At 43.0% G+C, this 14,764-nt stretch overlaps 1 protein-coding gene across 12 annotated transcripts in view; it reads left to right on the top strand.

Annotated features, from left to right (window-relative positions):
• The window catches only part of LOC306908488 (NACHT, LRR and PYD domains-containing protein 3-like), a 316,456-nt gene that overhangs the window by 8,401 nt on the left and 293,291 nt on the right, over positions 1 to 14,764 (top strand). For 7 of the 12 annotated variants that reach the window (XM_079481395.1, XM_079481402.1, XM_079481403.1 and 4 more), the window contains 4 exons: positions 249 to 422; positions 1,530 to 1,715; positions 4,606 to 4,779; positions 5,556 to 6,215. The exons of 1 other annotated variant lie outside the window; for it this stretch is intronic. In XM_079481395.1, the coding sequence (XP_079337521.1) occupies positions 249 to 422; positions 1,530 to 1,715; positions 4,606 to 4,779; positions 5,556 to 5,571 (550 nt within the window). In that variant the 3' untranslated portion in view covers positions 5,572 to 6,215. Of the gene's footprint in view, positions 1 to 248; positions 423 to 1,529; positions 1,716 to 4,605; positions 4,780 to 5,555; positions 6,216 to 14,764 lie in introns of those variants that run through there. 4 more of the 12 variants (XM_079481396.1, XM_079481399.1, XM_079481404.1 and 1 more) reach the window with 2 other exon arrangements.

Genomic DNA, 14,764 nt, shown 5'->3' with positions numbered 1-14,764 from the left:
TCTTACATGATCATCTCTCTGATAGTCACACATATACTGATTCTTACATGATCATCTCTCTGATAGTCACACATGTACTGATTCTTACATCATCATCTTCTACAGTCGTGTAAAAAAATATATATATTCAGTTTTTATATGTAGATGTTTATGTAAAATGATGATTGTCATTCACTGTAACGTGTTTATTTAATAATGACATTCCTGCTGAACTGAGAGACTGAAGTGTGTGTTGTTGTTCTCTACAGGTTGAGGAAGTGTAAGATCACAGATGAAGGTTGTGTTGCTCTGACTTCAGCTCTGAGATCAAACCCCTCACACCTGAAACATCTGGATCTGTCTCATAATAATGTAGGAGATTCAGGAGTGAAGCTGATCTCTACTGTACTGGAGAATCCTCACTGTAAACTGGAGACACTGAGGTAAGATCATCTCTCATATAAAACCGTAACGCTTTAGATTACAGCCCGCAATGTGGCGCATAATTCAACAAGATTTGCCGTGTAGATTTACATTACATTTAGTCATTTAGCAGACGCTTTTATCCAAAGTGAATTACAAACAGTTCGGGGAGCAATAGGGCTTGTGCGTCGGTGCTGTATTGTAGGGTGTAACAACGCCACACATAATCGCCATGGGAAAAAGATCGAAAATGGAAAGTTAATCCATTTTCGATCTTTTTCCCATGGCGATTATGTGTGGCGTTGTTACAGCCTACAATACAGCACCGGTTTACCATGGTTGAAATAATAACGCTAAATTAATCACGACTGAGTGGGAGTACGTCTATAAACAGTGCGCAGAGCAGTAAAGGAGGCCATCAACATGGCTGCCATGACGTCACGACGCCCAAGCCCTATAGGTGATATGTCATAAAAGAGCAATAGTGCTGATACAAAATTACTAGTTTCAACAAAAGCCAGAACAACACCTGTTGAGAAAAGAGGTTGCAGGGTAAGTTTTCCTTTTCTTCTTTATTTTTTCTCATTTGTCTGTCAAGTATTCACAGAAGAGGTTGCAGGTAAGATTAAGGAAAATGAAAAAAACCTTTATGAGGGAGTAGCCTGCCATTTAAACATCCAAATCAACCCGCTCTTGAAATACTACATTATTGTCTCAAAAGATTACCATTGATTTTTGCTCATTTTACACCTTAAATCTGATCTTATTTATGGTTACATTGTGATAAAAATATAAAGTATGTTAATGCTTAGATTGTTGTATAGCATACTGCAGGTCATTTATACCATGTTACATTAAAATAGTTCCCCCTTAGTTTTAAAATGTATATTTTTTTGTAATACTTTTTTAATTCCCCCAAACTTTAATTTTTGTTTGTTTTGTTAAAATTAATTACGCCGTAAATTCAGTTTAATTATGTGGTTCATTGCGGGCCGTAATCTAAAGTGTCATCAAATGTTAATTTAGTTTTCAACAGTGTCAGAGATTTGTCTCAATGTTCATTGATATGGTGTCCTAGCAAATTAATAATACGAATGACACGTTTTCATGAGTGACAGACATTTTAGTGTTCTCTACAGGTTGAGTGGGTGTGAGATCACAGATGAAGGTTGTGTTGCTCTGACTTCAGCTCTGAGATCAAACCCCTCACACCTGAGACATCTGGATCTGTCTTATAATAATGTAGGAGATTCAGGAGTGAAGCTGATCTCTACTGTACTGAAGAATCCTCACTGTAAACTGGACACACTGAAGTAAGATCATCTCTCTGATAGTCACACATGTACTGATTCTTACATGATCATCTCTCTGATAGTCACACATGAACTGATTCTTACATCATCATCTTCTACAGGCGTGTAAAACATAAAAAAACTAGGGATGGGGGAATTAACGCGTTAATCTTTGCGATTAATTTTAGATGTTTAACGCGTTAAAAAAAAATAACGCAATTGACGCAGCACTTGTGCTTTTTTTTTTGCCTCGATCGTTTCCATGACTTCCTATTGCTTATTGTGAATGTGCCGAACAGTCACCCTTTCATGATGGAGATGAACAAGGATGGAGTTTTAGGAGGAATGTTTACATTTAAAAAGATGCCGGATGGCCTGTTTGATAAAACAAAGATGGTGTGTACGATTTGCAAAGCTGAATTTAAATATTTTAGAAGCAATTCGTCTTTAATCTACCATTTAAAAGCAAAGCACCCAGGTGCTAGCAACATAACTAGCGAGGCTACAGGAGCGCCTCGCCAATCCACGTTACTGGAGTGCTACAGTAATCGTTGCAGGCCATTGACCAAACCTGTAACTGATCAATTAACCGATGCTTTAGCTAAATGGATAGCTAGAAACTGCCGCCCAGTTAGCATTGTGGAAGACGAGGGACTGAGAGAAATCGTGCAAATTGCATCGGGAGACACGTCTTACAATCTACCCTCGAGAAGAACGATTATGTCGAGAATACACAGTTTGTATGACAGCGAGAGGGCGCGAAGGATGGACATTTTAGAGAAAGCAAAATATGTCGCTCTCACAGGAGATCACTGGACATCGGTGAGCAATGACAACTACTTGGGTGTCACAGCGCACTTCATAGATGAAGAGTGGCGATTGCGTTCGTTTGCCCTTACTGTGAGTCAGACCACAGAGCGCCACTTTGCAGAGGCATGCGCTGAACATTTTTTGGAAGTCGCCAAAGAATGGAAAGTGGAGCAAAAGATAACAACACTGGGGACGGACAGCGCTCGGAACATGACGGCAGCAGCGAGACTACTACCATTTGAGCACCTGCCCTGCACGGCCCACAGTGTGCAAAGAACAATCCCGGTTTCTCATCGCGACTGTGGATTCGACAGTCTTCTGGCCAAATGTCGCAAGATTGTTGGGCACTTTAAGCACAGTCCATCAAATGCTCAGGAATTAGCAGAACAGCAAGTTGCACTTGGACAGAAGCAAGAAACACTTGTACAGGACGTAGCGACCAGATGGAATTCTACCCTAGAGATGGTCAAGCGGATCCAGAGAAACCACTCGTCACTGTCCACCACTTTGGCTCAGCAAAACAGCAAAATTGTCATGTTCACTGCACAAGAGCTCGCTAAACTGCAAAAGCTGGAGGAACTACTTGAGCCTTGCAGGTTAGTTAATATTATGCTAGTATCTCTCTCTCTCTCTCTCTCTCTCTCTCTCTCTGTGTGTGTGTGTGTGTGTGTGTAATGTATGTGTGATAGGGGATGTTCTATTACTCTCTCTCTCTCTGTGTGTGTGTGTGTGTGTAATGTATGTGTGATAGGGGATGTTCTATTACTCTCTCTCTGTGTGTGTGTGTGTGTAATTACAATTTACTGACATATTTCAAACATTTCCACTGCAGAAATGTGACTGAACTCCTGGGGGGAGGGCAATACATCTCCTGTTCAGTGGTGTTACCAGCATTGCGCCACCTGTTCAGAGTTATGGAGCAATCAGATGATGATCCGGTCTATGTGTTGAGGTTCAAGAAGGTGTTTACCACAGACCTAGCTAAACGTTAGGAAAGCACCAACCTCACATGGCTGAAGATCGCTACTGCCCTGGACCCCAGGTTTAAGGACCTGAAGTGTCTTCCCAAAGACGAAAGGAATGAGGTGTGGGAATCAATAAGCAACCTGGTAAAGGAAGAGAGGCTGGCACAACAACCATCTGCAGATACAACAGGAAAACAGCCACCGAAGAAGAGCAGGATGTCAGTCTTCTTGCTTTGTTCACCTGATTCAGATTCAGAAGATGAAGAGTCCATAGACAACTCCCTGGACCGCTACAAATCAGAACCCAAAATTGACATGGACCAGTGTCCACTGCAGTGGTGGTCAATGAGAGAAGGAGCACATGTCCTGCTGGCTGGCATTGCACGCAAGTACCTGTCAACACCTGCAACCACAGTGCCTTGTGAGAGGTTGTTCTCACTCTCAGGCCACATTGTCCAGAAAAAGAGAGCTGCTTTGTCCCCTGATAATGTAAACCGACTGGTCTGTCTCAGTTGCTGGCTTAATGTAAAAGAGTAGGCAAAATCTTTGGGTGAAAAAAATAAACATTCTCCTTTTGTTATTCATATTGCAAAGACTTATGTTCCTTTTTGAAATTCAACTGGCACTTAAACATTTTTTTTTTAAATATATTGTTGGTGCATAAAGATATTATTTCTTTTGGCCAATTGGCTTAAGTTCTAAACTGATCTAGACTTTTTGATGACCTTGATGGTTTTAATATTCAACTTTCACTTTGTTTATAATGTTGCTGCACACATTTTATTTGATGGGAACAGCTACTCTGTGGTTCTGTGGAGAGTCTGTTTACAGTTCAAATGTCATTAAAATGTTATGTCATTAAAAACTTTGTGTTGTTTAATTTAATTAGGTGATTCTACATTTAAATATTGATGATAACAAGCTTGGGGGAAAGCACAATTAATTGCAATTAATTACAGAAAATGTGCAATTAATTAGTTAATTTTTTTTAATCGATTTCCAGCCCTAAAAAAAACATTTCAAAATTATTTTCAGTTTTTATATGTGGATGATTGTCATTCACTGTAACGTGTTTATTTAATTATGACATTCCTGCTGAACTGAGAGACTGAAGTGTGTGTTGTTGTTCTCTACAGGTTGTGGAGGTGTAAGATCACATATGAAGGTTGTGTTGCTCTGACTTCAGCTCTGAGATCAAACCCCTCACACCTGAGACATCTGGATCTGTCTGGTAATAATGTAGGAGATTCAGGACTGAAGCTTCTCTATGAGCTGAGAGATGATCCACATTATAAACTAGAGACAGTGATGTGAGTAGAGCTCATTTAAATAAATGTTTCAACAGATCAACAACTATAAAAACTAAAATAAATGGAAATGACTCTGATGCTGTTATAAGATCAGTGTTTCTGTTTTAAGACATTTCTCATTATTATTTATTTTATTAATTTTCTTGTTAAAATCTTTCTACCCATCTGCCTAGTTTCAGTCATATTTGTATTTTGCCCAAATCTTTCTGAAATTTTAGCCCAACTGAAAACAAAAACAATATTACCTCGAGCACATATGAGTTCGGAATAATAAAACACAAGAGTAAATGTGAAGTGTACAGATGAACACACTTGATGTTTTATAAGTGCAGCACAATAAGAATTCAGTTCAATGAGTGTGATGAAGAGTCTGTTCACTGTCATCTTCCTCTTCTTAAACATATTATTATTATTATTATTTATGTGGAGGTTTATTGTTTTATTTCCTGCTGTTTGTTTGATGGATGTTCACCTCAGTGTTTGTGCACACATGGCTAGATGTTTTTATTTGATGCTCTTCATCATTATTATTGATCAAATCTTCATCATCATCATCATCACACGTGTGCAGTGAGTGAAAGTCTTGAGTGCTTCAGACACTGCAGAATACTGACAGACTGTAGAAATAACAACACACAATATATACACAAAACATTTACACAATAAAGTGACAGATGACACATATAATACAGGTTATGAGTTAAACAGATGAAGTTTATTATTGTTGACATGTGTAGTGATGATACATTAGTTCTGTCTTTGTGTTTCTCTTTTAGGATTCACTGGTGCTGACAGTAAGGTGTGTTTACAGCTGTCTGTGTGATCTTCAGTCTCATCTGATGGAGAATAACAAGACGACACTATAGTGACATTACAGACACACTGAAAACAATCATTCACACATTCAGTTTCATAATCCTGTGATAGTCTTGATGAAGTGACTGAAAAACTTCTTCAACAAAAGAAACTGATGTTCCACAATATTGACAGAACAGTAAACACAGACAAATGTTGTATAAACTACAGTAGATTTCAATCAAATACAGTAAATATAGTGTGTGTGTGTTCAGAGATCATCATGTGTGTGACTCAATCTATCAACCAATAAAACAAATGAATTTAACGTCACAACATCTGAAGAAGGATCAGAAATAGAAAGAGATTGAAACTCTGAGTCTGAATCCTGAAAGCATTGAAGTAATGACGTCATATTAACATTATTATTATTTTTTTTTACTTTTATAAGAAGGAAACAAATGTGAACAGAATCTATGAGCTCCACATTTACTTCCAAGAGTAAGATCATCTCTCTGATAGACACATGAACATGTTCTTAAAGGGAAACTTCACCCAAAAATGAATTACTGACCCTCGGGTTGATCAAAACCTGTAAATGTCTCTGTTCTGTTGAACATAAAGATTTCTGGAAGAATGTGAGCAACTGACAGGTCTGAAACACCATTGACTACCATAGTAGGAAAAATGATTGTGAACATTTCTTTGTTCTGTTGAACACTAGAAGATATTTTGAAGAGTTTAGGGAAGAGAACAGTTCTGGGGCACTTTTGATTACAAAGCTTTCAGTACATTTACAACCAAACACAAATGGGCCTCATTCATGAAACACGAGCAGAAAAAACGATCTTTGTGTCAATCGGTCGTAAAGTCGCTTTGCCGTAAATTGTCGTATCCATGAAAATGTTCAGCTGCTCCATACACGTGTAAATAGTGCGTTAAACCTCACGTGACGTTCTGTATTGTTTTACACAAACCGATGACTCTGCATGTTGATGCTCTTTGTGTCATAATAATATTTCACGAGTTCTTTTATCTTTGTTTACTTTTTAACTTTCAGCTCGTCACTGTCCTTGTTTATACAGCCGTCCAATCACGGTGCAGAAGAGGCGGGACAAACACTACATTGACACTAAGCTACATTTACATTTATTCATTTGGCAGACGCTTTTATCCAAAGCGACTTACAAGTAGTTTTTTACAGTGTCACATTACTGCAGAGCAATCAGGGGTAAGGTGTCTTGCTCAAGGGCCCTTCAGTCATGACCTGCTGACACTGAGATTAGAACCAGCAACCGTCTGATCAAAAGCCCAACGCAATAACCATTAGGCCACAGCTGACCCTAAGCTAAGGCAATTTATATTAGAATATATTTTACAAAACAATTCTGGAAATGAATGTTATAGCTGTATATTTTAATATCTAAGAATAACACATTTGTTGAATAGGATATAATAAAAACAACAAAAGTCGTTTTGATCCACACTCCACACCAGCTGGTGGCGGTAAAGCGCCATTGTGTTGTTTGTCAACCGCCAATAAAACATTAAAGAAGAAGCTCATGGAAATGTGGGCGTGCCCGCTGACCGGATGACTGACAGGTGGATGCGTCATGATTCTGAGATATAATGTTTGTTTGTTTTGGATAAAAAGTGATTTTCTTTGTAATCCAGCGGCGGGACAAGTTTGTGTTTTTTCTCGGTCATATGTGATCTTTGTAGAGGTGTGATGGATCATTTTATATTGATGTTTACAGTGTTTCTCCAGCAGAGGGCGACATAGACCTTATAATGACGAGAGCGTTTGAGAAAAGAGAGTCATCACAGAAATAGATGAATTGAAGTTTTGCACTATAGGATTTAAATCTGTATCTACGTTTAATCACAATATAGAATATAAACGTCACATTTCGGTTTTAATAGTCGATCAGTATGTAAGTTTTCAGTATTATTATTCAGACCGCTGGACTCTATTGAAAACACATTTGGTTTGTTCCAAGTAAACTAGTTGAAGTGAAAGTTAAACACATTTCACGATGCGCGTGTGTGTGTGTTTATTTATACTTTATTATTACATGCAGTTTTCCCTCTTATTTATATTTTCTATTTTTATTGTTATATATCAATCTGAACCTGTATGACTGACTTTGCTGAACACAACAGAATATATTTTAAAGAATGTTGTAACCAAACAACACTGAACTCCATTGATTTCCATTGTATGGACACATTTCTCAAAGAAGAAAGTCATATAAATACATGATGACAGTTTATTCGCCGTCTGTTGGTCATAATGCGGAACAAGACACTTTAATCTTAGAAAAACATTTTATCATCCAAACACATTGTGCAGGAGCCAGTGGTTTATATGAAGCTTTCTAGTTTACAGATGTCATCAATATGATGAATGCGCTCAGACAGATTCTTTAGGATAAATTCATGTACATGTTCAAATTCATAAAGTGTTAGTGTTCGATATGCATCAGTTGTTATGTTGTGAATATATATTAATAATGCTTGAATATAAATATTTTTGGATTGATAGATATTAGAAAACCGCAATGTGGAGAAGCTTCATATGTCAGTCCGATGGGCACGTTGACATCACACGTTAAGCGAATCAAAAGGGCTGTAAATACACAGATGCCGGGACAAACAGGTGAGACAACAGGTGAAACCAATACACGATAAGGAGACACGTTGCATGATGGGAAGTGTGGTCCTAAATAAACACTGGCGGAAACACAGAGGAAAATGGCGCCCTCAGGTGGTGAACAGGTGTGAAAGTGACCTATTTGTCAGTTATGGAGAACCATACCTGAAATTTGCCCTCTGCATTTAACCCATCCAGAGAGTAGTGAACACACGCACAGCAAGTGGTGCGCAGCAACGGACCGTAACACATCAGGGACTTGAACCCCATTGTAGATGACCTCTACGGGTGTTTTATTATAATTATTCTGTTTCATACCTTTTATTTCATGTGACTTTTATTTTTGTCATCACGTTATCTGTGGGGGGGGGGGTGCTAATCACTCCGCGCTCACACTTGTTCAATACAAAACGTCTCGGTTACTTTCGTAACCTCGGTTCCCTGAGAAGCGGGAACGAGACATTGCGGAGACCGCATATGAAACTCCTCCTCTTTTTCACTTTTCCTGAAGTCCTATAGGATAACGCCAGTTAAAAAACTGGCCAATTGTCGCAAGACATGCACAGTATGCAAATACTGACGAATCTAGACAGTATAAATACAGTGCATGAGACGACAATACCTCAGAATCTACGATAGAACGCTTGATCGGAGATAAGCAGCGAACACGGCGTTCTCCGCAATGTCTCGTTCCCGCTTCTCAGGGAACCGAGGTTACGAAAGTAACCGAGACGTTCCCTTTCGAGAGCGGTCACTTCGACATTGCGGAGACCGCATATGGAACGGTAGTACAATCCCGCCGTGAGAGCTAGCAAAAACAGCCCGACAACTGGGATAACACGTACACAGTATGCGGAGCAGACAAACCAACCATTCGCGAGGTTGCCCCAAGCGTTAACCGCTGATTGGCTGAAACCGGCCTATGAGCTGCTAGATCACTGAGCACGCCAATGAACTGCTAGATTGGTCTTTTGTCGAATTTGCATATCCAAACCCAACGAATGCAGCGGGCTGCGCTGAACAGGGCAGACACCACAGCAGTAGAACCAGCACGGAAACCCGGGCGATATAATAACGAACATAAGTACACCAAGCACAGCGTAAACAGCAATGCGGCAACAACTGTGTAGCACAATACATTACAAGGTAGAAGATAAGCTTAATCAGCACTCACCGAGAGGACTTGAGAAGCCAACGAGGACACATCCAATCTGTAGAACCTGGCGAAAGTATTCTGAGAAGACCAGCCAGCTGCACAGCATATGTCCTGAATAGATGTGCCCTTAGACCAGGCCCACGAAGAGGCGATAGCCCTAGTCGAATGAGCTCTGATACCGAAGGGGCAGTTCTGACCCTGGCTTCGTACGCCAAGGTAATAGCGTCCACTACCCAGTGAGAGAGCCTCTGTTTTGAGACAGCCCGGCCTTTAGTACCCCCACCAAAACAAATAAAGAGCTGCTCCGACTGCCGAAACCCGGCCGTGCGATCTATGTAAGCCCGCAATACCCTTACCGGGCATACCGCTCTCTGAGCGTTAGCATCCTGCGAGTCTGACGACTCGGAAGACAAAGCGGGCAAGGAAATGACCTGAGCTCTAAAAGGGGTAGACATGGACTTTGGCACATAACCCGATTTTGGCCGGAGAGTGACGCTGCAGTCGCCTGGCCCAAAACGAATGAAATCAGCGCCGACTGAGAGCGCTTGCAAATCCCCTATGCGCTTAGCCGAAGCAAGGGCGAGAAGGAGAACGGTTTTTAGAGTGAGCTCTCTTACCGAAGCCGCGTCCAAAGGCTCAAAGGGGGGAGAAGAGAGAGCCTTCAACACCAGTGCTAAGTCCCAAGGTGGCACCGAAGGGGTTCGCGGGGGAAAAGCCTCCTCGCTCCTCTGAGGAATCTGACCACCAGCATGTGCCTACCAATCGATTGCCCATCAACCGGGGAACGAAACGAGGCGATGGCCGCTACGTAAACCTTCAGCGTTGACGGGAGGCCGCCGCTGTCCAGCCTGTGCTGCAGGAAAGACAAAATATCAGACACGGGGCAAGACGCCGGGTCGATATTGTTGCTGCTGCACCATTTAGCAAACACCCCCCATTTTAGAGCGTATAAACGTCTGGTAGACGGCGCGCGAGACTCCGAAATAGTATCCAGCACACGCTGAGGGAGTGCAGTTAGAATCCCCGAAGCGGCCAGGCATGGAGGTTCCACAACTCCGGGCTGGGGTGCCAAATCGTGCCGTTCACTTGGGACAACAGGTCTCTCCTGAGGGGAATCCGCCACGGCGGTGCCGTCAACAACTCCCTCAGGTCCGGGAACCATGGTTGATTCGGCCAGAACGGAGCGACGAGAATCACTGACGCCGTCTCCTCTCTGACTTTGCACAGCACTAGGGGTAAAATCTTCACCGGAGGAAACGCGTAAAGCCGAAGACCGGCCAACGCCCCGTCAGCGCGTCGCTCCCCATAGGGGAGTGGATCAGCGAGAAATACAACGGGCAGTGTGCGTTCTCGCTTGTCGCGAATAGATCCACCTCCGCTTTCCCGAAGCGTTCCCAAATTAACAGGACTGTGTCGGGATGAAGCCTCCATTCCCCGTGCTGAAGACCCTCCCTCGAAAGCATGTCCGCTCCGCGGTTCAGATGACCGGGGATATGCGCTGCTCTGATAGAGAGTATATGCCGATCCGCCCACAGTAGGAGACCCGCCGCCTGTTTGAAAAGAGCTCCGGAACGGATCCCTCCCTGGCGATTTATGTACGAAACCACGGACATGTTGTCGGTGCGAATCAGAACATGTTTCTGCTCCAGCCTCGACTGGAAAGTATGAAGAGCTAGAGACACCGCCTTTAGTTCCAAGCGATTTATGTGCCATTTCCTCAGGGACTGTGACCAAAGGCCGGATGCCGGCATGCCCTCGCACACCGCGCCCCATCCCGAGGACGATGCATCCGTCGTAACGACTGTGCGTCTCGTCACCAGCCCCAGGGGAACTCCCCGACTGAACATGCTCGGGTCGCGCCATGGACTCAGGGCGTCGAGGCAGCGGCGTGTAACCGGGACTCGCGCCTGACCCGAGGACCATGCTCTCCATGGAACCCGAGCCTTCAGCCAGAACTGAAGCGGTCGCATGTGCAGAAGACCCAGGTGGCAGACCGCCAACGCCGATGCCATGAGACCCAAAAGCCTCTGGAACTCCCTCAGGGGAACAGACCGGCCCAGCCTGAGCAAATGTAGAGCTGAAGAGATGGACTCCGTCCTCTCTAGGGAGAGACGAGCGCGCATCTCCACTGAGTCGAAACATACCCCCAGATACGTTATAGACTGACTCGGCGTGAGTTTGCCGAGAGTGGGCTAAAATCAGACAATCGTCCAGATAATTGAGAATGCGCATTCCACTCGCTCTGAGAGGGGAAAGCGCCGCGTCCACGCACTTCGAGAATGTGCGCGGAGCTAATGCCAGCCCGAATGGGAGGACGGCAAATTGGTACGCTGAATCCTCGAATGCGAATCGCAGGAACCTTCGGTGGCGCTTGTTTATCTGAACATGGAAGTACGCATCCTTCAGATCTACGGAAACAAACCAGTCCCCGGGACGCACTTGTGCCAGGATCTGTTTTAGAGTTGTCATTCTGAACGCTCGCTTGTGAAGCGCTCGGTTGACGGGTCTCAAGTCCAGAATCGGACGCAGACCACCATCTCTCTTGGGCACTACAAAATACCGGCTGTAAAACCCGCTTTCCAGCTCGTTCGGGGGGACACGCTCGATCACTCCCTTCGCGAGCAGGCTGCGGATATTCCTGCCTTAGCACAGGTGCGTTTTGCGCTGACGTAAGCGACGGGACCACACCACTGAAGCGGGGAGGTCTGCGCCTGAACTGCAGGGAGTACCCGTGTTCTATCACGTTTAGCAGCCAAAGAGAGATGCCTGGGATGGTTTTCCACGCGTCCAGAAACAGACATAACGGGCCGAATCTGATCGGGGGTTACCGTCATCGGACCGTTTAGGGTAGCGCGCTTACAGAATCATGGGTTGACTCAGGCCACCTTGCCACAATATTTGTTAGGCTTATTTGTGCATCACATATTATCTGCACATTTATTAAATGGAAATGTTTCCGATTCACATATGCAAATTCTTCTTCAGATGGCGCCTTTATAGCAATGTGTGTGCAGTCGATCGCTCCGATTACATTAGGGAAACCGGCTATCGCTGCAAATTGTGTTTTAATGTTTGGCCGGTCAACTGCATCAAATGGGAACCTTATATACCTGGTAGACATGCGGATGATACCCGTCCCATACCGCTGGCATTGTGCGGCTCAAGACGACTGGCTTATTCCTGAGCGGTCTGCCAGTTCCCTTTGGAAAGAACCAGTTGCCAGGAAACCAAGTGTTGTCAGCACCTGCAAGGGAACCGGTATTGTGCTTCCTCGCTGTCTCTCTCTCTAGATTCGGACCCAACTCAGCACAGAGCTCCAGGAGGATAGCCCTTAGACATCTGAAACGGCTGATAAGCCAGTCATCATCCTGGGCCAGAAAATCATTGTGGTCCCTAAAAACTCGTTCTCTTCGGATTCTGCCATTAGCAATGTCCTCTTATAAAGCAAAGCTGCCATTGCCATAGACTAAAGGTTGTATCCATTTGCATACCGGTATGCTTTTATATGTTCTTATTTATTGCATAATTGATATAATTAATATAATCCCATAAGGCTTGTGTGACAATATATGTCAATTAATTTATAAATTGCAAATGAATAGCAATGCTTCAAACAGGTAGTGGTTTCGATAGACTTGAAGAACAATTTGTTGTGTAATGTTTACAACTTCACTTCATTGCCTGTAAGAGTCACCGACAGACAAAAACAATGAGAAATGTACGTACGCGTTAATTTCACTGTTAGTACATCCGACCGTGAGCGTGAAAGCCGCCGTACGCAAAGTTGATACATGAGGCCCCATCTTTAAAATGAAACGTGGCTTCTCTGTCCCACAACTTCTTTCTAAGTTTGCTGTTGTAAATTCTGACTTTCTGAGTTAAATGTGAAGCGTTGTGTAAAAGTAGTGAACACTAACAATGGATTTCCAAATGTTCTTTTGAATCCGTCATTTCAGGAATCACTCTGTATTTCTATCTGGTGCATTATTTGTCAGACGCTTTTATCCACATTGACCCTGGCAGCGCGTTCAAGCTTTACATTTGATCGGTTTGTGTGATCAGCATTGATGTCATTCATAGATGATCTGGTCTTATATCTGTAACATGAAGCACAGGTGGTGCTGTTATGATGGAGCTTTTATTAAGTTGATCAGCTCTGAGTGAGAGAGAGAGAGAGTTCAGTCATCTGCGTCCATTACATTATATTACGTTGAATGTGGAGAGATTAAAAATACATTGTTTTTATCATTATTAAAACCATCAGTCAGTGTCTCATCACTGTCGATTCCAAATGCCAAACACTGATCGCCGTGGAGACCTGCTGCCCGTCGCCATGACAACAAAGATGGGTGGTTGTACATTAAAGATTAATTTACTTAATCAAGTGGAAAATAATGTTTTCCATCTTCAGAGATCAGTGCAGTACTGCGCTTGAACCACAGGTGGCAGTAGCTCTCTATCGTTCTGTCTCTCTCTCTCTCTCTCTCTCTCTCTCTGTCTCTCTCTCTCTCTCTCTCTCGCTGTCTCTCTCTCTGTCTCTCTCTTTCTCTGTCTCTCTCGCTCTCTCTCTGTCTGTCTCTCTCTCTGTCTCTCTCTTTCTCTCTCTCTCTCTCTCTCTCGCTCTGTCTCTCTCCTCTCTCTCTACTCTCTCTCTCATCTCTCTCCTCCCTCTCTCTCTCTCTCTCTCTCTCTGTCCTCTCTCTGTCTCTCTCTTTCTCTGTCTCTCTCTTTCTCTGTCTCTCTCGCTCTCTCTCTGTCTGTCTCTCAAGCGCTCAGAGCAGAAACATTATGAAAATTGGAGGTCTGATGCTCTAATAGAATAAAGATTTGAAGAACTGCTGCAGAAATGGAGGACGTCCTCAATGGTTGGATATCGCGAATAATAGAATGTTGACTAGAGAACTCAAAACTTCTCTGTGTGTGATTGACGCGTAAATGTTTTTGAGAAACTGAGATCATAGTCTTGTGTGTGTGTGTGTTAATTCACTATTGTCCTCAGTGTTTAATTATATTAGTTTAAATCTGTCAGTCATCTTTTGTTCAGTTATCTGGAACCCACAGCACTCTGAGGGTCAAACGGCCCTCTTCTGTCTGTCGTTCTCTTTGTGTCTGGGGGGATCATGACATGTGCAGCTCGTAGTATTTAATCCCGCCTCTAACTGGGTGATAGCCAATGAGAGAATTTGGGGAATTATTTCAGTTTCTCAGTTTCTCTCTGTGTTCTTTTCTTGTGATGGAAATCACTGCTGGAGGGAGATGAACTTTAGACTCTCTTTAATGTAAAGCTGCTTTTGCAACAGTGCAAAAACTGTGAACATTTTAATATCAGAGAGAATATTTAAATGAGCTCGAGGAATATATCGAAATTGTTTTTTTTTTTT

The sequence above is a fragment of the Barbatula barbatula genome (assembly GCF_947034865.1).
Source record: "Barbatula barbatula genome assembly, chromosome: 19".
NCBI lineage: Eukaryota > Metazoa > Chordata > Actinopteri > Cypriniformes > Nemacheilidae > Barbatula > Barbatula barbatula.
The sequence above is the reverse complement of the archived record's forward strand: the minus strand, read 5'-3'. Positions and strand labels throughout refer to the sequence as shown.